The 27,780-nt window shown below is 42.3% G+C and overlaps 1 protein-coding gene across 2 annotated transcripts in view; it reads left to right on the plus strand.

Annotated features, from left to right (window-relative positions):
* TAF3 (TATA-box binding protein associated factor 3) overlaps positions 1 to 27,780 on the plus strand; it is a 118,958-nt gene that overhangs the window by 59,608 nt on the left and 31,570 nt on the right. For both annotated transcript variants that reach the window (XM_052650729.1, XM_052650730.1), the window contains exon 3: positions 25,463 to 27,291. In XM_052650729.1, coding sequence (XP_052506689.1) covers positions 25,463 to 27,291 — 1,829 coding nt within the window. The remainder of the gene's footprint in view (positions 1 to 25,462; positions 27,292 to 27,780) is intronic.

Raw genomic sequence — 27,780 nt, forward strand, 5'->3', positions numbered from 1 at the left:
AGCTTGTGTTTCTTCAAGCCCAGCGTTTCTCATGATGTACTCTGCGTAGAAGTTAAATAAGCAAGGTGACAATATACAGCCTTGATGTACTCTTTTTCCTATTTGGAACCAGTCTGTTGTTCCATGTCCAGTTCTAACTGTTGCTTCCTGACCTGCATACAGATTTCTCAAGAGGCAGGTTAGGTGGTCTGGTATTCCCATCTCTTTCAGAATTTTCCACAGTTTATTGTGATCCACACCGTCAAAGCCTTTGGTGGGGCATAATTTTCATTCATCCCACAGATGTGTTTAGGTGGACTTAAACGTATGTTTAAAAAATGTCTAAAAGTTTTTTTCTTTTGTTGCCAACATCTTTAAATTGGATAATTTCTTCCACACCACATAGCTTTGTTTTAGCTCTTCCCTTGAAGACTGGAAGGTCAGAGCACATGGAGCTCCCGTCCCAGGAAAGGCCACAGTTGCTCGCACTGTCACCCGTGAATTCCGGTTAGGCTTTAGGATGACGACTTTTTAGGCTCCCAGAGTTCTGTGTCACCCTGAGTTTATGAATGCGGCGTAGCTTTTAGAGCCCCGGTCTCGTTGAGTGTCTGAGTGGTCCTCTGTGTCTGCTGTGTCAGCGTGAGTGAGTGACTGGTTGGTAAATCGTCCCAGTGTAGTCCTTTCACTTAACCCCAAAGTGTTTGGTTTGGACACTCCCCAGTAGTTACTTGTTAAAGCACCACACAAAAGAGAAACCTGGCTCTCAGTCACCTAGCTATTAAAGTTTCCTTTATTGATGGATTATTCCGTGATGTCTTTTTCTTCAGGTAATTAAAGTAGATATTCCAGTCTTGTTTTTCAGTTGCATACACACAGAAACTAAGTGTGGAATATTCAAAAACTTTAAAAAGGTTTTCGTTATGGGAAGTTTCAAGTAGAATGGTGTAACTAATTAACTTCATGGAACCATCACTCAGCTTCAGCCCATCAGTTTCATACGTGTACTGTAGCTATAAAATGTAATAAAAAGAAGACATTAATTAATTTTAAGAATATAAGAACTGGATTCATTCTGAAAATCTAAGTATATCTGTTGATGTATCTACGTGTATCTCAGTTTAGGTAGTTTGTTTTAATAAGGAACACCATGTCTGTTACATAATTTTCTATTTAAAGTAACCTGCAAGCCAGCTGAGCTGGTGAAAGGCATGTCTTTCATATCAGGTGAGATTTTGCAGTATGCTTATTTGATTTGTGAATCTAAGTTTAACTGCAGTTGAAGGAATCTTTTAAAAATTCAGTTTTATTCTTGTGTTTATACATTCGAACTGTCATGTATCTCATAGCTTGAAAGCAACTCCCGAGTGTGTGTAGTTCTCTTTTTTTCAAAACTCCTGCTTTTCCATTTTGTTTACTATTTGAGACACATCCTGTATCTTAAAATACATAATTTTGAAGTAAGTTGATTGACAAAAAGGAAGTGAATTGGGTTTATACTTATTTGTCTAATTTTCATGAGAAATACAGGCAGCATGTTGTAACCTAGAAAACTCTTAATGTTTCCAAATGATAGGAACCTGGGCTGCGCGCCCCCGCCCCCCGCCGCCCCCCGCCGCCCCCCGCCGCCCCCCGCCGCCCCCCGCCGCCCCCCTGCTGCTGACCAAGTGCACCAACTCAGCGGATGCGCACTGGGTGCTCCACTCTCAGAGAAGTGCACGAGCAAACAAAACATACCAGGTTTATGCGCTGGTTCTGCCGGCATTTTAGTTGGCGAGACGGACTATACTAAAGTAACTAAAGAGACATTTGACAGAATTTCAGATAGTAATATGGAGAAGGAAAATGGCAACCCGCTCCAGTATTCTTGCCTGGGAAATCTCATGGACGGAGGAGCCTGGCAGGCTACAGTCCATGGGGTTGCAAAGAGTCGGACACGACTGAGGGACTAAACACCACCAGATAGTAGAAGTACTGTGAAAAGAATGAAGCAAGGAAGGAAAGAGGGTGAGGATGGGGAATCCGGAGAGGCGGCACTTTGAATGGAGCCGTCAGGGTGGCATCAGAGCAGACCTGAGCAGACGATCCCGGTGGATGTCCCCCTCCCACCGCGTGTGCATTTGAGGTATAACAGTTCAAGCAGAGGGTGCGGCACGGGTGCTTGCTGTGGCCTCGCAGTCGACGGGCTTCACACCTTCTAGAATAACGCGGTAGCCTGTGGCAGCGCAGGGCCTGCAGCGGGTGGTAGGAGCTGAGCGTGGAGGCGGGAGTGGAGAGGCTGGTAAGCCGCCATCTAGAAGGGTTTACCCACGTGCTGAGTTGCATCTGACTCTTTGCAGCCCCGTGGACTTGGCCCACCAGACTCCTCTGTCCATGGGGTTTTCCACCAAGAATACTGGAGTGAGTCGCCATTTCCTCCTCCAAGGGAGCTACCTGATGCGGGGATCGAAACCTCGTCTCCCGAGTCTAGTCGCGGGGACAGGTGGACTCTTCACCAGTGAGCCACCTGGGAAGCTCACTGAGTAGCATAGTTACATGATTTACATTTGCTATCTTCTAATACAATTTCCCCCACATGAGACAGTTTTCTAGTAAAACTCAAAATGTAATTGCATATATTCCAAATACATTGACATGTATTATTATACACAAATATTGAGAATGGGAACCTTGAAGTCTAGTTCCTTCCTATCCTTTGTGTGTGTGCTCAGTTCTGTCTGACTCTTTGCGACCTCGTGGACTGTAGCCCGCCAGGCTCCTCTGTCCATGGGATTCTCCCGACAAGAACACAGGAGTGGGTTGCCATGCCCTCCTGCAGAGCGTCTTCCTGACCTAGGATGGAACCCGAGTCTCCTGCAACTCCTTCATTGCAGGTGAATTCTCTACCACTGAGCCACTGGGGAAGCCCCGTGGAAGAGGCTGGATCTCTTCTAATCTACAGGCAGTTTTGATCAAGGGAGGGGCATCATCTCGTTTGTGCTTTGGTGAGATCACTCTGGCTGCTGTTAGGAGACTAGCAGGTGGGGTCAGATTAGGAGGCTGTTGGCAGGCCGTGGGGGAGAAGGCAATGGCACCCCACTCCAGTGCTCTCGCCTGGAAAATCCCATGGACGGAGGAGCCTGGTGGGCTGCGGTCCATGGGGTCGCTAAGAGTTGGACACGGCTGAGTGACTTCCCTTTCACTTTTCACTTTCATGCATTGGAGAAGGAAATGGCAACCCACTACAGTGTTCTTGCCTGGAGAATCCCAGGGACAGAGGAGCCTGGTGGGCTGCCGTCTATGGGGTCGCACAGAGTCAGACACGACTGAAGCGACTTAGCAGCAGCAGCAGCAGGCTGCGGGAGAAACAGTTGGAGGTGGTGGAGTGGCCCACTCACGGACTGGGTGAGGGTGTGAGGAGAAGACTCAGACGCCAATGGGGAAAAAGGCATTTGGAAAGGAAATACTTCTGAGAAATTACGTAAGATGAAAACTGAAAGTGGATCATTGGATTTGGCAGAACAGAGGCCACTGTTGGCCTTGACTAGACTGGTTTAGGGGTGAGGGTGGGGTGAAAGTCTGATTGGAGGAGCTTAAAGAGCAGATGGAAGGTGAGTAGTAGAGACAGCCAGCAGGAGGGGTTCAAAGGGTGTAGACAGGACAGCAGACACATGGGAGGGGTCAGGCCCAAGGAAGGTCCTTCTGCTAGTTTTATTTTGTGTTTCCGATTGGAGATGGCATAGTGTTTGCTCCTAGGAAAGATCTGCTGGAGAGAAATCAGTTGGTGGTGGCAGGGGAGTGTAAGTGGAGGAGTGGAGTCCTGGAACAAACCAGCTGGCTGGGGAAGAGGAGGTGCGGGTTGCTCCCCTGATGACACAGCAGTGAGAGGCAGTGGGAGCCGGGGAGGGAGAAGTGGGACGGGGCAGTGCGAAGAAACAGGCAAAGGCGCAGCATGCTCTCCAAGGTGGATGGGAGAGAGGAAGAGCCGGAGGAGTGCGGCAATGCCAGGCAGTGCTGGGGGCCCATTTGCCACAAATGGGTCCATGTCCAGAGAGAGTCCAGATGGAGCCGGCTGGGTAGAGGCTGGGGTGAGTGAGGAGCTGGATGCAAGTGAGGAGCTGGATGTAAGCAGGGATGGGGTTTGGACAGATGAGTGTGATGATGGCAACGGCGAGCGGGGGAGTCAAGAGCCTGCAAGTGCGGTTCAGGTGTGATCTGAGGAGGCTGGCCTGGGAAGGGGGGATGGAGAATGTTGGTGGGGGTGACTAGTGAATCACTAGTGGGTCAGACTCCACCATCGTCCTCCGGTTACAGACGAGGCTCCACGCAGTCGGGCAACAGCCCACCAGGATGGGGCACACAGGGTGCCGCTCTTGTCATTCAGCCGTTGAAACCATTACATGGATGTTGCTTGGGTCACTTGAATAGAGGTGGAGATGATAAAGTGGGGATGAGAATCTCCCCCAAATGAGGAGGACTAACTCCTTGGGCCAGAGATGAGCGCTCTAGAAAGCAGTCATGATGCTGCCTGATGACGTTGCTCCGCGGGAAGCATAGCAGAGGGGTAGGATGGTGGGGAAGCAAGATAAGGAGAAGGGACCCAGCTCACTGGGGACAGCTGGCATGCGGTCCAGGGAGAGAAGACGGCACCAGTTGAAATGGCCGTCATGGGCATGGTGTCCCCTGAGATTCCACAGAAAGCTCGGCAAAGCCTTGGCAGAAGACCCTGGTCCCACAGGGGACTCTGCTTGTGCTGGGGTGTGAGCCTCGGAGGCGCAGAGTCCGGGCAGATGGGGCCGGAGAGCCACATGGGAGGGAGTGGCCAGGTGACGATGGCCGGACATCGGGGAGGCTCAGCTTCAGGGGTGAAGGGAGGTTGAGGTAATGGGGGTGTCCTGTGAGGCGTCAGCTGTGCTTCCATCTGGTGCTGGGGAGCCGATTGTCTTGCTTTGTGATGGGCTTCTTGTGGGGTTTGTCTCTTCTGTGCCCGGCCCCAGCGAGGTGGATGGTATTGAGCGTGGAGGAGGGGGGCGGCCCCACCAGGAACTCCACCAGAAACTCAGTGGTCCTGCTTCCGTCCTGCAGAGTAGGTGCACCTGCTGTTTCTTGGATTAACTATACACGTGAGCAAGTCATAGGGCCTTCCCCAGCCTCAGTGTTTTCACCTATAAAATGGGGATATGTCCAGGCTTGCCTGTACTTAAGATTTAGAGAGGATGCGTATATAGAACCCAGCGGGGTTTGGAGTTAGAGCAGTGCTGCATGACATTTCCCCTACGTGTACAGAGAAAGGCATTTTAAGCATTGCTAGTGCTTGCTTGTACTTGATGGTTTGTTCATTTATTAAGTTATCCTAAATATATATACATATTTAAATCATGTATATGCCTATATTCATATATATATACACACATACACACATATATATCTGTGTAATACTTGGGTCATTTGTTGGATTTGCTCCCCCACCAGATGAATGCTGTGGGAATTGCATGATCCCAATCTCTGTTTACAATGTTGAGGTTTTCATGTTGTCCATTTTGTTCCGAGATATAAATGATAAAATGCATTCCTAGCCATCTTATCCCCAATAAAGTCATATTGATTTTTGTGTAGCATATAATGAAATAGAAAATAATCTCCTGGTGTCTACTCTGTATTATTCACAGAAACAATTTCTAAAGAACAAGTCTGCATTTGTACAATATAAATGCCTTATCTTGTTTACTTGACATAAACTGGCGTTTTTGAAGGCAGAAGGGAGATAAAAATCACAGTTAATTGTTGTCCTTCTTTAGCATAATATGGCTCAACCTGAAAAGCCTTTTGCTTTGCAGGTAAAACATTTTTGAAATAAAGCTTATCTTTTCGCCATATATTTTAAGGAAACATGGTGGCACTGAATTAGAGTGCAACTGTTTTTGTCAATTTAGAAACTTAATAATTTTGTTAGCAGTGATTTATACTGTAGCTAAAAAGCTCTTGGTGGTTTCCCAAATCTTAAAGCTAACTGACCTTGCATTTGAACCCAGCTGTAATGTAAACATTTTCTTGAGATGGCAAGGGCTTGGGCCAGACAATCTGGAGGATATTAGTGGTATTCTGTTTGAGGGAAGTTGGAATCCCCAGATAATTCTCAGGAGCTCTTTTTTAGGTCAGACGCTATCTTGGACATTGTGCATTTCTTCATTCTTTCTTGGTCTTGTTAGTAGTGCACACTGTTCCTCTTGGAAATCTAATAAAAGACATACTTTACTGAAGCAGGACAGTAAGTGTAGTTTTATTTATAAGGTAGTTTTTCTATCCTTTCCACATTATTTAGTTGCTGAAAGTTAAGAGTATTCAGACTACCGCGCTTGAGGTTACTGCCCTACTACCTTTAAAAATTCCTACTTAGTATTCTGTTACTTATCCAAAATATTCTGTTCAAAGCTAAAACCTACATCAATTCCCTTAGACACCTCCCCCCTTTTAAAAAACCTTTCTGAGACGAACTGAGCAGTTTTTCCAGCTTCAGGTCATGACTCATTAATGATTGTTAAGTCAGTTTAGTGGGTTGAAAACGCATTAAAATTTTTTATAGAATTCTGCACCCAGAGTGAGGGCAAATATTGTCTCACGACACTTTTGCTGTACTTATACATAGATGTGTGTGTATAATTGTGAAGATGTAGAATATTTTTTACTGTGGCTTGCCGTCAAAGCTTGGAAACTTACTACCAAGGAGATTTCAGGTAAAGGTTTCATAGTTCTTTTTTTCTTTTTTTTTGTAAGTTTACATTTCAAGATGAAAACATCTTGAGTTTTCAGCTCTATGGCCAATACTATTGTTAGTTGAATATTTTAGAAGTTTAAATGACAAAGAAATTTTCTGTTTTTTGAAAGTGATTTTTATTTTCTAATTTGGACATTATGCTATGGATCAAGAACTGAAATGCCAGAGCTAAGCAAAGACCATGCTTCTCTTAATTCCAGAAATATTTTAAGATCTCATACCAGGTGATAGACGTACTGAACTGTATAAGGTATAGTTTTCCATCTCCCAGGAAATCACAGTCAAATTTTCGTCAAGCCTATGCTGAAATATATTTGTGTTCATATATGTTTTATTTTTTCTCTTTAAAAATAGTGATCTGTTTACTTAGTAAGTTCAACTCTTCATTCAAACTCAAAGGAATTTTTACAAGGAATATTTGTCCCTGGAACCTTGTCAGATTTCTCCAGGCTATAATTGAGTACTGATACTTCTTCCTGCTTGAATTTTTGTTCTGCTTATTAAATATACTGTCATTGAACTAAAGTTATTGGTGAATGGTTTTGGCCTAGATTTGAATTGGGCTCCCATTATGGTGGATATATTTACTGCTTTTTCTGGAATCAAGTGAGGACCGATTTGTGAGTTTTAAACTTGTACAATTTTTCAAGTGTGATAATTGTACTATTTAATCTCATCCCTTAATTTCTCCATATGTCTCTTCTCTTTAGGAGACCGTAGATGATAATCAAGTAGTATTCCAGGTATCAAACAGATGCCTCAGCGTCCAATTTAAAATAATATAATATGCAAATCGCCATTATAAATAACAGTGTAGTAGTTAGTAATAGCCGGCTTGGTGCTTTTATGTCAAGTCCTTTTTGGATAAAAGTACAACATAACTGAGATAATGACTGTGCCAGGCAAGTAAGACTTGTTGATTCAAAGCAATTGTTCTCTATCCTCACTTAAATAATCGCTTTTTAAAGCAGATGACTAGCAATCCCCTGATCGTGGTTTATTACTTAGTTATTCCTGTTTCAGTGTCTATTTTGATTACTTACTGTCCATAGTGAAGGACAGGGAAGGCTGGTGTGCTGCAGTCCATGGGGTTGCAGAGTCGCACACGGCCTAGTGACCAAACAGCTGCCAGTTTTATATACTGGTACATAAGGAAAGCTCTATTTTAAAGCAGTATTCCGGAGTAATACTACTACTCCTTGAAACATTAGGAAACCAGTTCATTTTATCTCACCCATATATCACTTGAGAGAAAACAAAAGGAGATTAAAATTCCTAATTGGAGCAGTGTATTGTTCTGTCATAAATAATAGGTTTATTAGGAAACTTGTATCTCCTAGCATATACATTTAAACCACTTAGTAACATTAGGTTCTTTTAATATGTGTAAATCTTCCATATAAGATTTCTGGTCAGCCTATCCAACAGTTATTTCCTCATACTACCTTTATTAAAAGTTTTTTCTTTCTAGGTGAGTAAACCCAAATCATTAAAATGAGCGCCTTTGTCTAAATCCTATTATGATTATGACAGAAATCTCCAACAGCAAGACAGTTCAGGTTGAAGGCTGACATTTTATATCCTTGATTCACGCTGTATGAACCAAAATAAAGAGTCTACAAGAACAGAGTATCAGATGTAATTGAAAATTGCATTGTGTCCCATCTTAAGTAATAATATATGGTTTATGTGTCTGTTTATTAACCTCTTTGTCATGGGTTCTGTGTGTGTATATCATGAAAATGGACTCCTGTGTACTTTGGAGGAGGGCTTTGTTTATTACTGTAATCTGTAATATTACTTGCATGGAAACTAATTTAATTTTTCTCGTGTTTACCACATCTTTATGTTTAAAGCAGTCTGAATGAGCTTCATTCATTATTTTCTTCTTTCTTCTTATTTTTGGTGTTAGTATTACTGTGTTTTCTGTGTAGTAAAAACAAATCTTGTCTTTTTACTTCCACCTCTAGTTGTCACATTAGTGCCTTGTTGACGTAATGTTCATCCTGAATTAAATACAGTAGCTGATGCATGATAATATATATTTTTAAGGAATACCTTCCTACTTTAAATATAAATAAAATGTGGACCCTCTTCCCCAGTTTTTTGGATTCACTATACAAATACTACTATAGTTGATAGTTCATTGTATTTGAATAATTGGGAGGAGAATTAAATTTTTGCACATGTGATTGGTTCTTTATACAAAAGCCAAGGTTAGATATCTCAAACAAGAAATCTATAAAGTGGACATTTGATGTGATGTGATAACAAACTGTTTATTTTCATTTTAAAAATAAAGGACCACTCCAAGGTATAAAGTATATTTCATACTTGAAGTTTATGAAATTTGATAGAAACATTAAAACTAGGACAGTTGAACTATGCAGTTCACAATATTTAGCTATAATTTTATTCTAAAAATTCCTTTCTCTGTCAGTGTGAGGAAGTTTGAGTAGCTCATGCTTAGCGTTTATTAATTACTATTTTGCACTTCGTGCAAGGGTGTTTGAGAGGCGAGGAGGTATGGAGAAGCCAAAGCTGGTTTTCTTGTACATGAAGTTTGTTGCATTTTGTGCTGACTTGATGAGAAAATATCTTGGTATAAAAACACTGAAGAAAGTGACACTTTTCTGCTAGCATGTTCTGATTTTAAAGTACACCCAAGCAGTCTTATGCACTTTATCCTATCAGGAAACTGGTCTGCCCTAGTGTCTGTGCTTCGTTTATCATTCAGGAATTTGAAATTCCCTTCTAGCCTTGGTCGTTAAGCCCACTGACCTGCCTATCAAACCATAACAAACATAGAAGTCAGTCGTGTGGGTCATTCACACAGCTTCATGGGACTATGTCTACTTCCTTTCTCGTTAACCTTTTTCAACACCAAAGTCATTTGTTTTGGTACAAGTGAAGAGTGTACTCTCTTGGTGGTGACCCTGTAAGCGATGAAGTATTCTTTAAAAATCTATTCAGGTTATTTTTTTCTTTTCGAAAATGCACAGCATTAAAGAAAGATTGGAAAGTATAGAAGAAAAACACCCATAACCTTGTACCCCAGTGCACTGTCTGTTCTTTTGGGGGGCAAAGGGTGGAGCAGAGGGAAATCAGAACTAAAACTTTGAGGAGAAATCCCAGTTTCCTAGCTGTCTCGTTAGTTTCATTCTATCAAAGGACACGAGTATGTCCAAATCCCACTGAAAAGGAGAGCTTGCTGAAGAGTCTGCTTTTTGAGTAATCCTGTTGATTTAGTTCCCTGCTGCTTATCTTACTACTGTTTCACTCAAACTAGATAAATAGTTTTTTCAAAATTAACTTGTTTGAATGTATAGGGCACCCAGTTGTACCCCCGAGGAGACCACTGAGGTGTGAACTAATATTGGCAATGCAGCAAGCTTCCTGTGAGCCTTGGGGTAAAGCACCTCTTATGTTGATTCATTTTTACTTCTTAAATGTATTATTAATTGCCAAGAATTGTAGTTCTTTATTGATCTTTAGAGGAATTGTGTTCTGCCCTCAAAGTTGAACAAAGAAGTTCACGTCTCCTCCTGTGTGTGACCCTGTGGGTCCCTGGCCAGTCAAGACTCCACATGTGTCCTTGACTTCTTCACAGGGTCCCCAACACCTAGAACAGTGCCAGCCCAAGGTACAGGAAGCACTCAGTAGCAGTCAAATGAGCTAATTAAAATAGTTATACACAACAGAATTACCCTTGACCTGAATCTTAGGTATTGGGGGGCGGGGTTCCATAAATGGATTTTCGATGAAATCTTACTTTTGTGTCAGAAATGCCATTAGAATGCATCATGGACATTTCCAAATTGTGTTATGCATTGTATTAATTTCTTAATACTGGAGTACTCCATCCAAACATACTTCACCTGCTGACTCAAGGATGTCATTATGAATAAATAATTGGTGTAATTCCTATGTGGGCAAGCACAGCTTGTGGGACTGCCTTTGTGTTAATAACTGCGACTTAGAACAGATAAAAACTAATATTCTAATGGCTTTTGTAGACCTGTGTACCCACAGTTATCTGGGTAATAGCCCAAGACTGGCTCCCTTTCTCTTACCAGGAAATGCAAATGATCTTTTTTGGCAGGTAGTTATTATTTAGTAGCTTTTGTTTTCAGTTTCATAGAACTGTTTGAAAAATCTAGAAAATCAGGATTTTTCTTTCTTTCTTTCTTTCTTTTGGATGCTTGACCTCTAGAGAAGTAGGCATAAAATAGGTTACACCATGTAGTTGAAGGCGTGTGCTTATGATAACATTTTCATCTCCAAAGGAGAATTGTTTTTTAGAGTTTCCCATTTGTTTGCACTGTTTGCAATGTTTAGTTACCATAAGCAGTCTTTAGTAACCATAAGCAAAATTCTCGTAAACTTGAATTTAATGTAATAAAACTACATTTGTTCAGCAATGCATAGTTAAGGGAGGTGTTTGTTTTTTTTTTTGCCTTTCAGATTTTTCTCTTTCTGCATTTTATTCCACTCAGAAGGAATTAAATTTCTAAACATTAGAAAATGTTTTATACCAAGATAGAATCCAAGTGACGGGGAGCCTGGTGGGCTGCTGTCTATGGGGTTACACAGAGTCGGACACGACTGAAGCGACCTAGCAGCAGCAGCAGCAGCAGGTCTTCCTGTAACTAGAACTACAGAAATGTCTTCATTTTCATTAATTGAGAGATGTAAATTTTTTTCTCTGTTTTTGACCGCGTTCTTTCACAATCTCTTATTGATTGGAAAATGTTTTCTATTGAGACAGGTCTTCCTGTAACTAGAACTACCAGAATCTCTTCATTTTCATTAATTGAGAGATGTAAATTTCTTCTCTATTTTTGATCACATTCTTCCACAGTCTCTATTATTGTTATCAATTCAGTCCTTTCCAGTTAAGGATGACTGTGAATTAAGATGAGCACGAGGAAGTGGTTCCTCTGGGATTTAGGATTATGTGTGGCATTTTGTTTTGCTTTGTTTTGTTTGGATGTTCCACATTGCTTATCTGTGTTTTCTACTTTTCTGAAATAATAAGCCTATATTATTTAAACAATACATTAGCAATAAATAAGAGTATAGAATACTGTTTATATTCATTTAAGAGTTGGGCTTAATTTCATAGTGGTCTAAAATAATAAGATGCCAAAAAAAAAAAAAGACAAGAAAAGGGAGAAATAAACCCAATGTAAAAATATCACCCAACATGATAAACCCAAGTAAGAAATTAAATTTCTGTGTAAATATAAAGGGTATAGCTTAAGAGAAATCCTAAAAGGCTAACAGTTACATAGGCAAGATTTTTAGGTAGGAGTCAGTAGGTAGAAAAGGAAAAAAATGGACAAATATATAGCTACTTGAATTATGTGTCAGTGATTCTTGACCATCAATGAATGGGTTGTGAAGGTCACGTATTCCCTAAGAAACAAAGTTTGTCTAGAAAAGTAATTTTGAACGATTAATTTTATAGTTAGTAATACTATAAATGTGCATAATGCCGATATCCATTTTCTTAATACTGTACAATTAACATGGGAAAATATGGGAGCTGTATTTTTGTAGCACATGTAATATGTTAATATCTCTACTGGGGAAAGAGGTCTTTATCTTTAGAAATCCCACAACTTTCCCTTTCCAGAACTGTGTCTACCAAACCCGTGGTAGCACTACAGATATATTAATAACATGGAGAACCTGATGTGTCCATCACCAGCTCATATTGACAGTAGCATCGCCTGGCTCTTCTGGTTGTTTTTGGTTTTTTTCTTTTCTTTTCTTTTCTTTTTTAAATTTAGGTGTTATGCTTGATTAATTCACCTAGTAACTCATGTAAGTTAAAATATATCGAGCATTTATTATGTATCATGCATTGTCTCATTTATTTTGCTTCTCTCAGTAACTCATAGTTGGTTTTATTATCATTCCCACTTTACTGATGATGTACCAGAGCGTGAAGAAGTCAGGTGCTGCTGCTAATCCGTGGCAGACTTGGGCCTCGAACCCCAAGAATTCTGTTCTTAATCACTATGCTGTTTATGTTTCTGTTGACTGTAAAGTTCATTTACGACAGAGTCCCCTTTCTCACCCTGGGAGAGACCTTCCGTGGATACTTGAAACTGTGATTCACTGTGGACTTGGGTCCAGGGAATTTCAGCTCCCAAGCTAAGTTCTCATAGACCATCAGAGCACACCCTCAGTTATTTCGCATTTCTAATTACAAGAAGACTTTATAAATAAACAGAACATGGATTATCATGGTGGTTCTAAAATATAAGATGGTAATTATAACTTGAAGTCTTCAAAATGGAAGATTAAGAGCCCATGTTTTCAAATCTTAGATGATGACAACATTATACATCCTGCAGTTTAATTTTGCCAACTGATCCTAGACCCTCAGGCAGCAAGTACTGACACTGGATACTTATTTCCTTTGTTAACAAGCCTTCACGGGCAGTTCAAGGTACAAGATACAGAGAGATTACTAGATAGTCCCCACCTTCTCAAAGAGGCTACCAGGTATAAATTAGTATTTGTTAAACTGAAGTTGAACTGAATATAACAAAAGAGAATTTCAGGAAAAAGGAAGTGTGATCAGCCTTTACTCATCTAGAGGGCGGGCAGGAAGAGGAGTCTGTAGTGAGAGGTGAGGAAGTTACAAGGAACCAGCGAAGGCCATTTCAGGCAAGTGGTTGGGGCACTTAGGAAAGAGTTGAAGAGTAAATAAGTGGTGAACTGGAATAATCAGGGGAAAACTCCTTTTTTGGACCAATTTAACAAAGGACTGAGCACCCTCTTCTGTACTCTGGTGGTTCCCTAGCTTCCCTGAGCTCTCATTTTCTTGTGTGTCTTCTCTGCTTGACTGAATTTCTTGGGGCTGGAAAATGCCTGTTGTCTGAGTTTTCAAGATCTTGGGTGTTTCGTGATTGAGGAGGATTGTGAACGTATTTGTAAGGAGTGAAGAAGGACAAGAGTATATGAGGAACGTAGCACTGTGTTCCTGCTTTCTTAAATAACATTTAACTTTAGAACTTTTTTTTGTTTTTAATAGGTCCATTTCAATTACATCTTGTCACTTCCCCCAAAAGTGTCACACTGAGTATAACTTCAAGGAGTCTCGAACATTTGTTCTGAGGTCAGTTTCTTCACAAATGGGGTTGTGTCGTATGACTCCTCTTCAGTTATATTTCAAAAGGTGGCAGGTTGACATTTTTATTAAGTTCTATTAGTTATGTTCTTATAATTCATAATTCTGTTTTGGAAGAAATCCCTTTGAGAGTCAGAGAAAAGGAGTCAGCCTCAGACATCCATGGTGATACATACATTGCCTTTTATAGTTCTCTGTAGGATTTCCCATATACAGTGAGTCAACAAATATTACTTATCTGAAGAGATACTTTAAGGTAAACGTTTTATTATCAAATATATTTTTAATCCATTTGCTTTAATTGGATTTCATTGGCATATTTATAAGACTCATCTCTGGGAGTCTTCAGGGGTATGTTGTATTTATGTGTTTGTATGATAACAGGACCGTGTTGATGTGAACAGGATATTCATGTTGATGTGCCTATAAACCCTAAGCTTTGTCTTTCTTTAGATAAACCAGGTTCTAGAAAAAACTTCAAGGATTCTAACCAAGTCCTAGGTTATGCCAGCAGAGACTGTCTTGGGGGCCAGTCTGTTCCAGGCTTCCCAGTGGGGGCTGCAGGTGGAGATCCCTCAAGGAGCTGGGGATATGGTGACCGTGAAGTGGCCCCATGGGGATGAGGTTATAGTGGGTTATAGCCTCATGGGGATGAGGCTGTAGGGCTCTAAATCTGATGTTTTGGGAAAGGCAGAACATTGAGATCTTTAGGTTTTTATTTTCTTGGCATCTCTGGATTCTCAAATCCTGGCAGCCAACTGAAAATATTTAGAAACATTAAGCACTCCCTTCCGTTTGCTGCCCCCTCAAAAGACACTTCTAGAATCTTCTTCTCTCAACAGGACTGTGACCACCGGTCATGGTCTCCATCACCTGACTCAGGCCCCAGTCATTCCCCAACCCCTGGGCCACCACGATTGCCACCCAGGTTTTCTCTGTGCCCCTGATTCCCCCCGTCCCCACCAAGTCTGTTCTCAACACAGTGGCTCTTGGGGTTCTGCTGAGACCACGTGTCAGTTAGGTTTTATTCTTTTTGATCCATGAGCCTGCTAAGTACTGTGCCCAGGCTCTGGACTGTGGCTTTTCTAGGCTCCTGGAGCCAAAAACCAAATGTCAGGCTCGCCTCCTGGTTCTTCTTCTGGATCGCAATCTGACAAGTACAGGCTTGCAAGTAACTCTCTGATGGCCTCAGAGAGATGGAGAGAGTAGGAGGTGGCAGAGGTGGGGCTGGCAGGCAGCTCTTCTCGGCACCGGCTCACCGGGTGCAGCCTCCGGGGCTGCTGCCCGAAGCAGACCTCCTCCCCCTGATTCGCTCACATTTACTTTCTGTTGGGCGGTGCTGCTCTTGCTGTTTGTTTCTGAGAGCCTTGGCACGCTGCTTATTTTTTATTGTTGCAAGTTGTCTTATTTTAAATGATACCTGTGTTTCTCAACTTGTAACTTTCCCATAGGTGAGCATTTGGAAGGTCTTTTACTTCAGTCCTTAGCACCTGGTGCCCAGTGTATAGTAGGTGCTCAGCAGACTGGTGAATGGAAGCTCCCTTTTTGCTGCCAAACTTAGACACTTTCCAGTTTTCTCTGAGCTCAAAGCTTGCAGATGGTAGGTGCTTGGTAAATCAGAAGCATGATTTGTGCCTCTTGGGTTTTTTGTTTGTTTGTTTTCCTGGTGCCTACTAGAGTTCTAGAAGAAACGAAAGGTAAGCAAACAGCTTTTTGGGTTTTCCGCTTTCTTCAGGATGCATTCCAAAGCAGTTTCTAGTGAATTTGGAATCACTGTCTCTCTCATTCCCATCTGTTAGTAAGGGTAATCAAGAGCTGACATAACTGATGGAGGATAATCAATGAAAAAAGACACATTCCTCCTTTGTAGACTATGTTTGAGTCTGTTGACCATCCTCGGGTTTTTTGTACTTTAAAAATTGGGTGGATTTTCTTGTTCTGTCTGCATTTGATACTAACTAGAGAACACAAGACTGTGAATCCATTCATGAAATATGCTTTTAAAGTTATCCACTTATTTTTTTTATGTTGGTGTGTGTGAGAGAAAACAGAGGTAAAGAGAGAAACTATCTTATTTAGGCATGATTGTTAATTTTCTTTTTATTTTCTGTCTACGTATTGCGTTGGATAAATATGCTGGACTACTGCCAAAAATTCAGGTGGCTGAATACTAATTTTGCTGAAATTAGATGGAACAGCCATCCCCTGCCAATTTTCTGTCTAAATTATATAGAAATCTGACTCTTGCAAGACAGAAATCTGGTCAAAAATAGAGTCCTAATTTTCTATTTAGTCAGTAAGACCTTCAGCAGACTAATTGTTGTTGTTTCAGCTTTTCTTTTTCAGGTAGCAAAAGAAATCCAAGAAAAAGGAAATCCAGTCCAAGTTACTAGCCATTTTTCTCCTGTGACCCAAATGTAGATTTGTGGGGTTAAAGAACATGGCATTCACGATTTGTCTGGTGCAGAGCAGCAGTGAGCCTCAGAAAACAATTAGTGCATCTTTCAGACGCATGGTAGTTACTGAATAATTACTCAAATAATGGTCAGTAATGGAATACAAAGGGTTATCTCTTAGCTAATCCTCGAGTAATGGAATTGGTGTATCTCTGATTTTTCTCTTGGCCTTCCAGGGTTCAGAAGAATGAGACAAAAGTGATTATGGGAACTAGAGGGAGCCACTGGAGGCCAGCGACGAAAAGGAGACCTTATCTGAAGCAATTAATCAAGAAACTCATATTGTGGGACAATTATTCAGAGCTAATTCTAAAATAGCTTCAGAGCCCCAGGTCTTGGGATATTTCTTCCAGAATTTTGTCAAGGTCATTTAGCGCACAGGGACAACCCTGCATTAGAATAAAGGTTTGGTTAAAAGCATGTATACTCCCTACCTAGAAGCCTGTGCAATGTAAAAGCATAGCGTCAATCATCAACTACTTAAATGTAGTTGTTATTTTTTACTTTATTTTTATGGTAGCAAACTGTGCAAAACAGAATGAGGTATCATCCCAGGGATAAAGGTCCTTTCTTGATCCAGTTTCTTTAAGTACATTGGCCTCTGGCACGTGTCTGTTTGCTTCACCATGTAAACTGGGAAAGCAGCGCTGACATGCAAGCTCAGTGACTTTTTACATGTGTGTAATTTCATATAATAATTGATTTTCTATTGAGTGTGGTTGTGTTAAATCTGACTAGTCCTTTAGCATTTTTCCCCCTGAGTGGGCTAGAAAATAGTTATTTTCTCAGGAATCTGGTCTCAGCCAATATGTCACTTCCTCAGTGAATGTTCTGTCTAAAATAGCCCTTTCCCTCCCCGGACATGTGACCCTGTTTTATGAACTTCTGAGCACTTAATCACTATGAGATACTGTTTACACGTATTAGTTGCCTATCCACTCTACCAACATGTAAAGTCTCCGGGGAGGGAAACCTTGTCTTTTGTTTACTTGGGTTCGTGTGGCCTGCTGTATATTGATCACAATAAACATTTGCTGGGTGAAGGAAGGAAGGCGGGAAATGGCCTTTACCTTGTGACACTCTCCTTACCCTCCTGCCCTCCCGCTTTCCCCTCCACCACCACTGTTTTCTAGTCGTTTGTGGGCAGGTGCATGGCTGGCAGGACATTGGGCTGTACATGTTTCTAACTGAGTCCCACATGGCAACACCCTGCCTTCTTATTTCAGCTCAGACTGTCGACAGGCATGCTTTCTCAGTGTATTTGTTGCCATGCTTCTCGCATTTTTGGCTTCTTGTCGGTGACTCTGCTCTCCAAAGTGGCCCCCAGGCAGGATGCTGGCTGGCGTTCCCAAATGCAAGAGGGCTGTGCTGCGCTACATGGTGAGAACAGAGCAGCTCCATGCAGTCGTGGTTACAGAGCCGTTGGCAGTGAGCTCGCTGTGAGTGAATCCACATCTATATTAAATGAGATGCCTTCAGACAGAAACACACATGAAACAAGATTATGTATTGATCTGCTGTCAGAAGTGTGACCAGAGCCTCTGAGGAACCTAGCCTTGTATTTCCTCTGGGAAGAGTGGTTCAGTTTTCACTAATTTAGTATTTGCAGCCCCTTTGTAGAACATAACCACCACAGATCACACAGATCTACTGTTCATGTGAACACATAGTTAACGTGTTGCCAAGTGGCAAGCTACCTCAGAGACTAGTGGCTTGAAATTACAACTGTTTACTCACTCATAATCCTGCGAGTTGGTATTTGGGGTTGGCTCAGCAGTGCGGTTCTTCTGCTGGGCATGGATATACTTTTGCCATCAGCTGGTGATTGATGGCCGCCCTTGTATGTCTGACAGGTGTGACCGGGGCTCTGAGCGATGTGTTTCTCAACTCCCAGAGTCTGACCCAGGCTCATTCGCACTAGGGGTTTGCAGGTCTCCCAGGAGCAGCAGGAGGGCAAGCCCCAGTCTGCAAGTGGTTTTCAGTCCTCCGCTTGCGTCACTGTTGCCAACACTGATGCGTCAGCCAGAGCAAGTCACGCAGCCATCCAGATCAAGCAGGCTCCACACCCTGGCGAGACCCAGAGTCAGCCACAGAAAGGGCATTGGGGCAGGGAGGAAGGGGTCCCTCTGATACTCAGAAGCCAAAGAGGCAGTGCTGACTGTTGCATGGAGTGGGCAAGAAAGGAAAAAAATTCAGGAAGACTAAGCAACCTCACCAGCAGTGGTGGGCAAAGGCAAGTCACACACGTCTGCATGATGGCAGAGATTCTAGTCTCTGTCTTCCCTTCTGATAGACCACTAGCTGATTTGCCTTGTTTGGCTAGCTCTGGGGATGGAGAATCAGCAGCAAGATTAGCCTCATTGCTACAGGAGAGCAACAACTGCTGTCATCTGTCTCGGAAAGGATTCCATACCCTGTGCATAGTCCTACTGTTGTGAGTATAAAAGTGTCCTGGTGGGAGTGACTTGTGAATGTGTGGGGCTCGATCTTGGATTTGATCTGCATGAAAGGCTTACATCTTGGGATATGGAATCTTAGTTGTAGAATTTATTCTGAAAGACTTAAAGGCAGATGATTAAAATATTAGAGATATTGACGTTGTCTGAAGAGATCTCCTTGTATTTATTTCTTTCAAAAAAATTAAATCCACAATATTGCCATAGCTAGGCCCTATTATGCTGTTGTAATCATAGTTGCACCAAGAAGGGTGATTAACGATAGCAATTTATTGTATCTGAGGAGGAGAGAAAATAGGAGATGTTGTCGTTATCATAAATCATATCATAAATAACCCAGAAGAAGCACTCAGAGCGCCCGTGTGGTGTCAGCAGCCAGCCCTCTTAGGCGCGCTTGCCCAGGGTGTAGCCATAGAAACCCCAAAGTCATACTGTTATCTTGGCCTTGCTGCAGTTATGTGATACAACACTATTAACATATAGATTAGGCCATTTATAATACCAGGTGTCATTTCAGGTTGGCCTGCTTATATAGCATTTTAGTTTTTTATTGTGCAAAATGTTAGTGAAAAAAGTGCTTTTCTGCAGGTCAGTGTATATATAGGTATTTGTAATGCATCAGCTTCACTCTGCTATTAAGTTATTGTGTTATTGATTGGTTGTACTGTATGAATTGTCATGGCCTAATTGTCTTGTCTTTGCTAGTAATTTCATTTCTTTTTCAGGTAAATAGCTTGGTTTTGAAAATACCTATCCTCTCATACATGTTGAGCTGTGTTTTAAAGGGTCTAATTTCAGTCACATTATAGACAGGACAATTTTTAAAGTATCTTATGAAGAGACAGATGGGATGCAAAAAATTTTTTTGGCCTCATTTGGAACTAAGAGAGAAAATGTTGGCTGGCCTGGGTGGTTTTAATGCTGCTGCTCTTCCTGCATTTCCAAGGTGTCCCGTGTCTGCCTGTCATTCTCCAGCTGCCCAAGGCCTTTGTCCTCGTCCCATAGTATCCCACTAGAGCCTGGCCCTCCTCAGAACACCCGGGGTACCAGACCCCCTCCATCCTCAGCATTCCATCAAATTGCTTCACTGAAGTTTCACTTACTCAGAGTCTTCTTACCTCAAAAAGTAGGGTAGACTCAATCATTTGTCAGGTTTACAGTCTTAAAAATATTCTGGCAGCAGCATTTTTAAAAATAAAGCCCTTATCTAAGACATGAATCAAGTGGTCAGAAGGCCAAGCTCTGAGGCATGTGATCAGAGAGATATTTAGGGCCAGAAAGGGCTCTGTCCTGCCCTGTAGAGCACCCCCCTGCACGTGCCCTAATATTAGAAATCTTCAGTTCTTTGAAGCAGGAGTCAGATGTCAATCTCATATTTTGCAGATGGGGAGACTCAGGTCTGAGAAAGTCAGTGGGCTGTGCTAGGTCAAGTTGTGGCTCTGGAAACAGGCCCCAGAGGCAGTTTCCGTCGAGCTTCCTCTCTGGTTACCTTGGGGTTTCTGTTCCCACGTCCCTGGATGTGACAGCTTGTGTACCGTATGCCAGTGCCTGCCACGGCACTTGAGTCGATGGCCGCACCGTGTGGTGGCTTCTTCAGGACAGGAAGTCATGTCCCATTTGACTGTGTGTTCCTAGGACCTAACGTGGTGCTCGCTCTACTGGTGTTTACAAGGCACTTGGAAGGTGAACGAATAAATGAGTGATGAGTGAGGAGTGGATGACTGAATGTAAGTAGTTTTGAGTCACCCCAACTGGTTGTAATAAACATAATATATAGAAAGATGTTTTCTGAAAAGCGTCCATTTTAAATCTTTCCATATCTATTATGAAAACAGTATGCATAATCTAATTAGACAGTGGGAAAGTTTGTGTCATTGTTGCTAGAAATTAATTTCTGCATGTACGTTTCTGAAAAATTACAAGAAATCTAGTTTTAGGTACATTTAGTTTTTGGTGAGATGTACAGGTAGCATTTTATTGTCCTTATAAAGTTCAGAAGTACAAGTATATTTTCTGATAGTTAATGAGATAAAAACCTTTCATGCCCATGCAAACAATTTCCTAACATCCATCATCTTTTAAGATTATAGTATTTCTTTAAAGGCATTTATTATTCTGGTTTAAAAGATTTTTCTTTTTTAAAAAAAGATATTCTGAATCAATATTTTTAATAACTTAGAAGTGTGTTAGTCATTCAGTTGGGTCAGGCTCTTGTGATTCTGTGGACTGTAGCCTGCCAGCCTCCTCTGTCCATGGAATTTCCCAGGCAAGCATACTGAAAGTGGGTAACCATCCGCTACTCCAGGGCACCTTCCCAAACCAGGGACTGAACCCTGGTCTCCTGCATCGGCAGGCGGGTTCTTTACCACTGAGCCAGCTGGGGAGCGGGTACCTTTGCACGTTAGAGCAGAAAGGAGATGCAGAGGAGTTTGGTGGAGAGGCGTGTTTTGCTCGTCACTCCCCTGGGAAATGTAGGAAGTGTGGGTTATTTATTTGTGCTGTCAGTGAAGGGAGTGGGAGTGGCATTTGTAGTGTCTCCCCGACTCCTCTTAATATCTGTGGAATTTTTAAAACAATGGACATCAATATAGATCCATTTGTTTTCTTGCATATCATTAAAAGAATCTGACAATTGTTCTGCATTAGCAAAATATTGATTTGGTAAATATGGGTATAAGCTATTTGTGAGTAATTTGTAGCACTTAGAACTTTTCTATCAGTTTGAAATTATTTCAAGTTGAAAAATTTTCACAATCAAATGTTGACTTGAGATCATTGATTGTTTAAAGAGAGATTATCTCTAAGTCCACCTTTTTCTGCATGTTGTAATATTCTGCTACCAATTAAATATATTTTAAATGATATTTCTGACTGTGCAGATAAATTTGTGCTGAATCATTCATATATTGCCTAGTGTTCCCTTTTTGACAAATGAAAAAGTATTGTTATATATGGACAACGTTTGACAGAATGGGAAGTTACTTCTTAATATGTCAGGTTTTTACTTGGATTGGATTATAGTGTTCACACATTTTAGTGAATTTATATGAAGAGTAAGAGCAGACATGAATCTCTCCCAGTAATTTAACATTAAAGAAAAAAATGCGGGTTCCTACCCTGGTTTCCATGTTGTTCTTCCTATGTCTTTTTTTTTTTTAATGGCCTTTTTTTCCTCTTAGAAGTGTAGGACTTACATCATAATTTATGGTTGTCTTTGATGAATGACAGTGCTAGTAGTCAATTATAACACATATTAACATTTTGAGTAAACCCCCTCACAAAGAATAATCAGATCAAAAGTCATCATTGTTACCTTTAGCCAAATCTTAGCATAAGCAGGAAGGGAAACACCAGTTTTGTAAATAATTCCTAACCCCACCTTTGGCAGCATGACCGTAACACTTCCGCAGAACTAGCCTCCTTGAGTAAAATTTCTGTTATCCTTCCAGAGTCTCCCCAACAGCTCCAGACCGCTCTCACTGCAGGATAGAGTTATCAGGGCAGATGACTGCAGTGATTGTCCACTTGACCTGTAGATGCTAGCTCCGGACTTGCCCTGTTATGTGGTCTTAGAGAGATTATAGTGAGGAGGGTTGGGTTTTTTTTTTTAATCTTCTCAAAAAGGATTATAAAGTCAATTTTTAAAGGTATATCTCTATTATTGTTCATTGTTTTTATTTAGTGGTTTGAATACTTAACCAACTCTCATTAGCAATTACTTTTCACTGTCCTCACAAGATAAGCAATACTAGGGTGTCCCCATCTTCTGGATCAAGGACCTGAAGCACTGAGAAGTCAAAAAGAACTTATTTGAAATGTCACAGTAGTTTTCCTTGAACTATTTTTTCCCCCCCAATATTTGTTTGTCACATGGATATGGAAGAGTCTTTCCCTCTAGTTTAAACATTTTTAAACAGTAGAAAGTGAGTTCTTAGTTCTCTGGAAATAAAAAAATCTTTAAAATACTTCTCATATCAAGTAGCATCACCTGTTTGACTTTGGAGCACAGCTTCTGTTCTTGTATCTATATTTGTGTTAAATTAGAAAGATTTGTGACTAAAATTTTTTATACTATTTTTTATACCTTTGTGTAGTAACATGTCAAAAGATCAGGTATCTTGTAATATTAAACTTCTGTTAACCGAATTATCTGCTATTTTATAATAAAGCTGTTTTCATGTAGAAGTATAGGAAAATGCTAAAAACCACTTTTAGGGTATTTTCAAGATTTTTTGTGAATTGTGCTCATTATATACATACACACAATGAGTACTTCATTGCCATTCACCTGTAATCAAGCTGAAATTAACCTGCAAGAGGGGGTTTGGGTGACAGTAGAGAATAAACCGGAGAAGGCAATGGCACCCCACTCCAGTCCTCTTGCCTGGAAAATCCCATGGGCAGAGAAGGCGGGTAGGCTGTAGTCCATGGGGTCGCTAAGAGTCGGACATGACTGAGCGACTTCACTTTCACGCATTGGAGAAGGAAATGGCAACCCACTCCAGTGTTCTTGCCTGGAGAATCCCAGGGACGGGGGAGTCTGGTGGGCTGCCATCTCTGGGATCGCACAGAGTCAGACATGACTGAAGACTTAGCAGCAGCAACAGCAGAGAATAAACCATTCAGTAGCGATTACATATTTATCTTATTCCAAACTCTTAGACCACAGAATTAAACTAACTCATGTAATAGAAAACCAGACACTTATTATGCAGAATCATCAATTAAGTCTGTGTTTGAACAAGCATAAGCTAGATCAGTTATATTCATTTGTTCGCACATTGTAATATTTTAAAAATAAAATATATTTGCTCAAGTGGAGAACTTTCAGTACCAGGAGAATGGATAAATAATCATGGTACATTTTAACAACAGTGAAAATGAACTGACTACAGCTACCTGCATGGACATAGGAGATGCCCAGAAACATAATGTTAGGGGGGGAAAAAAGCTGAAAGATATTACAGTATGATACCACTTATATAAAGTTCAAAAACAAGTCACTGCATACAAATGTAGTAAAACTGTACAGGAAACAGGGAAGGATAGTAAGAAGAAGAGGAGTTACCCGGAATGGGGTGGAGTGGAGAGGGGAGAGCATCCATCAGAAAGTAACCAAGGGGTGTCTCGATGGCGCTGCTAGGGGTGACGGTTTTACAGGTATTCATTCATTGTTATGCTTTATGCCTTGCATGTAGTCACACTCTCTGTTATGTATCTGTTTCTAATTCAGAAAACTCTTGTAAATATTTTCACACTTTTCCCCTTCTTATTAAAGCTTAAGTCTTTCTCTTCCAGCAAAATGCCCTCTTCCATTTTGATTAATTTTGATGCCACCATTGACGCTTTCTTATAAAATCTTTAAGCATAAAATATTTGTAAATTAATAAAAAGAAGCATTTGTGTTTTCAAGTATTTTTGTAATTCATTTATATTCCTCTAAACCACATAAAGCTTCTAGATGCATACAAGTTATTAGAGACTTTAAATAAAAAAATGAAAATTAAACATTAAAAATAAAATAACAGAACCGGAATGATCCTCTCTAGCTTATGGATACCCACTTTGAATCAAGCATTATGTTAAAAAATTTTTTTTCACTTAAATGTAAGCAGCCATCATAAATTTTTCTAATACTTTCTGAGGTTCTTATACAATTTCCTTGTGGCCCCCTCCATCTCTGTGTCATCTGTTCCTTCATCCTGTACTTCTCCATTCCCAGTCTCCAAATACCCAAAACACTACCTCGTTCTTCAGGTCGTTCCCAGGTCTTTGACACGGAGGCAGTCTGTTTCTCATTAGAGCTGCTGTGAGGCTTTGTCTTAGGGCCCTGATCACTTTCTACATGCGATCCACCGACACGGTGTCTCCTGCTGAGCTGTCAGGTCTTTTAGGTCGCGGTTTATTCCTGACCCTCCAGCAGCCCTTTCAGCCTTTATCATCGTGCATGGTAGATGCTTAGTTAATACGTGCAGAAGGAAAGAATCTGACCCCACAACAACTTGGTCAGGTTGGCAGGGCAGGTAACATTAGCCCCTGTTGAGAGGTCAGAAAACAGCCTCCAGGAGGTTGAGAGACTGCCTCGGGCCCATTGCTCTGCTGTGCCTGAACGCCTGTGGAAACGCCGCATCTCTAAGGCCAAGCCAAGTGTCTTCCATGTCACCACACTACTTCTCAAAGTGGCTGTCCTCAAGTCAGCAGACGGGAGGAAGAAGTAGCATATGAACCATTAAAAAGTATTCTTTTCTGTCATTTCTGAGGTTCGTAGTTTACATGCTAACCTATCTCTTGGTTTTTAGAAGGGTGTGTGTGTGTGTGCATGTACACAAGAGGAAGAGAAAAAGAGAAAGGCAGAATTTAGTCAAGTTAGGAAAAGAATTAAGGAAGCAGAGGGCAAACAAGAAATCTTTAGCAGACTTCAGATCCTGCATTTAGGGCCACGTTGCTCAAAGGGAAAACAGTTCGTGTGTCTCCTGTCGCTGGTTGCCATTCCTCAAAGACGGCATGCGTGTTTGGAAGGTCCTAGAAAACTTAACTGCTCTACTCTCTAACAACTGTCAATAATTTCCTTTCTTGCCTAGAAATCACGTTTGAAGCATTGTTTTTCTTTTTCCCCTTGGGGTATTTTTTTAAATATATATATTCTAATAACGCTTCTTTTTTCTTCCTTCCCCAGAAGAAGAAGAAGAGCAGGTGCCCACAGATGGAGGCACGTCAGCAGAAGCCATGCAGGTTCCCCTGGAAGAAGACGACGAGCTGGAGGAGGAGGAGATTATTAACGATGAGAACTTCTTGGGTAAGAGACCTCTGGACAGTCCGGAAGCCGAAGAAATGCCCGCGATGAAGCGGCCACGCCTGCTGAGCACCAAGGGGGATGCCCTGGACGTGGTGTTACTGGAGGCTCGAGAGCCGCTCAGCTCGCTGAACCCCCAGAAGATCCCTCCCATGCTGTCCCCCGTCCACACCCAGGACAGCACGGACCCAGCTCCTCCATCACCGGAGCCGCCAATGTTAGCTCCAGTGGCAAAATCACAGATGCCAACCGCAAAACCATTGGAAGCAAAGTCATTTACACCCAAAACAAAGACTAAAACCAGTTCTCCAGGACAGAAGACGAAATCACCCAAAATGATTCCGTCACCAGCCATGGTCGGAAGTCCTATTCGGTCTCCAAAAACCATATCCAAAGAAAAGAAGTCTCCTGGACGTTCCAAGAGCCCCAAGAGCCCCAAGAGCCCCAAGGTCATGACTCACATTCCCCAAGTACCTGTCAGACCTGACACACCCAACAGGACTCCTTCAGCCACAATAAGTGAGAGAATCAGTAAAGAGACGGTTCAGGTGAGACAGGTACCGACACTGCCTGATGCTGGGAGACTGAACAGTGAGAGTCAGCTCAGAAAGGCTGTCGTCACCGACAAGACCATCGACGACTCCATTGATGCTGTGATCGCACGGGCGTGTGCGGAACGCGAGCCCGATCCGTTCGAGTTCTCTTCTGGGTCCGAATCAGAAGGAGACATTTTTACCAGCCCTAAGAGAATTTCAGGTTCAGAATCTGCTACCCCCAAAGCCTCCACCTCCTCCAATAATTTCCCCAAGTCCGGGTCCACCCCTCTGCCTCTGTCAGGCGGAACTTCAAGTTCGGACAATTCGTGGACAATGGACGCATCCATCGACGAGGTGGTTCGGAAGGCCAAGATGGGGACCCCGCCCAGCATGCCCCCCAGCTTCCCTTACATTTCCTCCCCTTCGGTCTCTCCTCCCACCCCCGAGCCCTCACACAAGGTGTATGAGGAGAAACCCAAACCGCCGGCCTCCTTGGACGTCAAAAAGAAGTTGAAAAAGGAACTGAAGACGAAGATGAGGAAGAAAGAGAAGCAGCGAGATAAGGAGAGGGACCGGGACAAAAGCAAGGAGAAAAGCAAAGAGAAGGAGAAAGGGAAGGAGAAGGAGAAAGACAGGGAGGCCAGCAAGGAAGCCAAGTATCCCTGGAAGGACTTCCTCAAAGACGAAGAGGCCGATCCCTACAAGTTTAAGATAAAAGAGTTCGAAGATGTGGATCCAAAAGCCAGGTTGAAAGATGGGATTGTGAGGAAGGAAAAGGAGAAGCACAAAGACAAGAAAAAAGACCGAGAAAAGGGCAAAAAGGACAAAGAGAAGCGGGACAAAGAGAAAGTGAAAGAGAAGGGCCGCGAGGAGAAGCTGAAGGCCGTCCCGGCCCCGCTGGTCCTGCCCCCCAAGGACGTGGCGCTGCCCCTGTTCAGCCCCACGGCCACCATGCGCATCACGGCCGTGCTGCCCTCCCTGACGCCCGTGCTCCCCGAGAAGCTCTTTGAGGAGAAGGAGAAGCCCAAGGAGAAAGAGAGGAAGAAGGACAAAAAGGAGAAGAAGAAAAAGAAAGAGAAGGAAAAGGAGAAAGAGAAGAAGGAAAAGGAGAGGGAGAAAGAGAAGCGCGAGCGAGAGAAGAGGGAGAAGGAGAAGGAGAGACACAAGCATGAGAAAGTAAGCACTCTGCCTCTGGGGCCCCGTTTGAACCCTGTCCTGGTGGAAAGTGCAGGTAGGGCCAGCAGCCGTCGGTACGTTCCGGATGTAAATCACCCACGGCTGAACTGGAAGCTGGTCCGTAATGTGTTTACAAAGTTTAATTTTAATTCTCAAACCCATAAACCTGTCATCAGCCTCCCCCCTCCCCTGCCCTGCCCCCGCATACACCAGAAAACATTCAAAACTCATAGCCTGAGAGGAATCCAGTCCACAGGCCATCATATCTCTGTTAGCCACACTAACCTCCGGCTAGTTTAAAAAGACCCGTGATCTTTTCAGTTGTAAATAGTATTTTTTTTTTTTTTAATTATCAAGTCTGCTGCATACCGATCTGTACGCGACTAGTAGATGCCTGGAAAAAGCGGGACCCAGTTTTCCCAGAGCAGGCGAAGCCGTGGCCCTGCCCTCCTAAGAGGACAGCAAGGCCCACGGGCCCTCGCTCCCTGA

The sequence above is a fragment of the Budorcas taxicolor genome, chromosome 13 (genome assembly GCF_023091745.1).
Source record: "Budorcas taxicolor isolate Tak-1 chromosome 13, Takin1.1, whole genome shotgun sequence".
NCBI lineage: Eukaryota > Metazoa > Chordata > Mammalia > Artiodactyla > Bovidae > Budorcas > Budorcas taxicolor.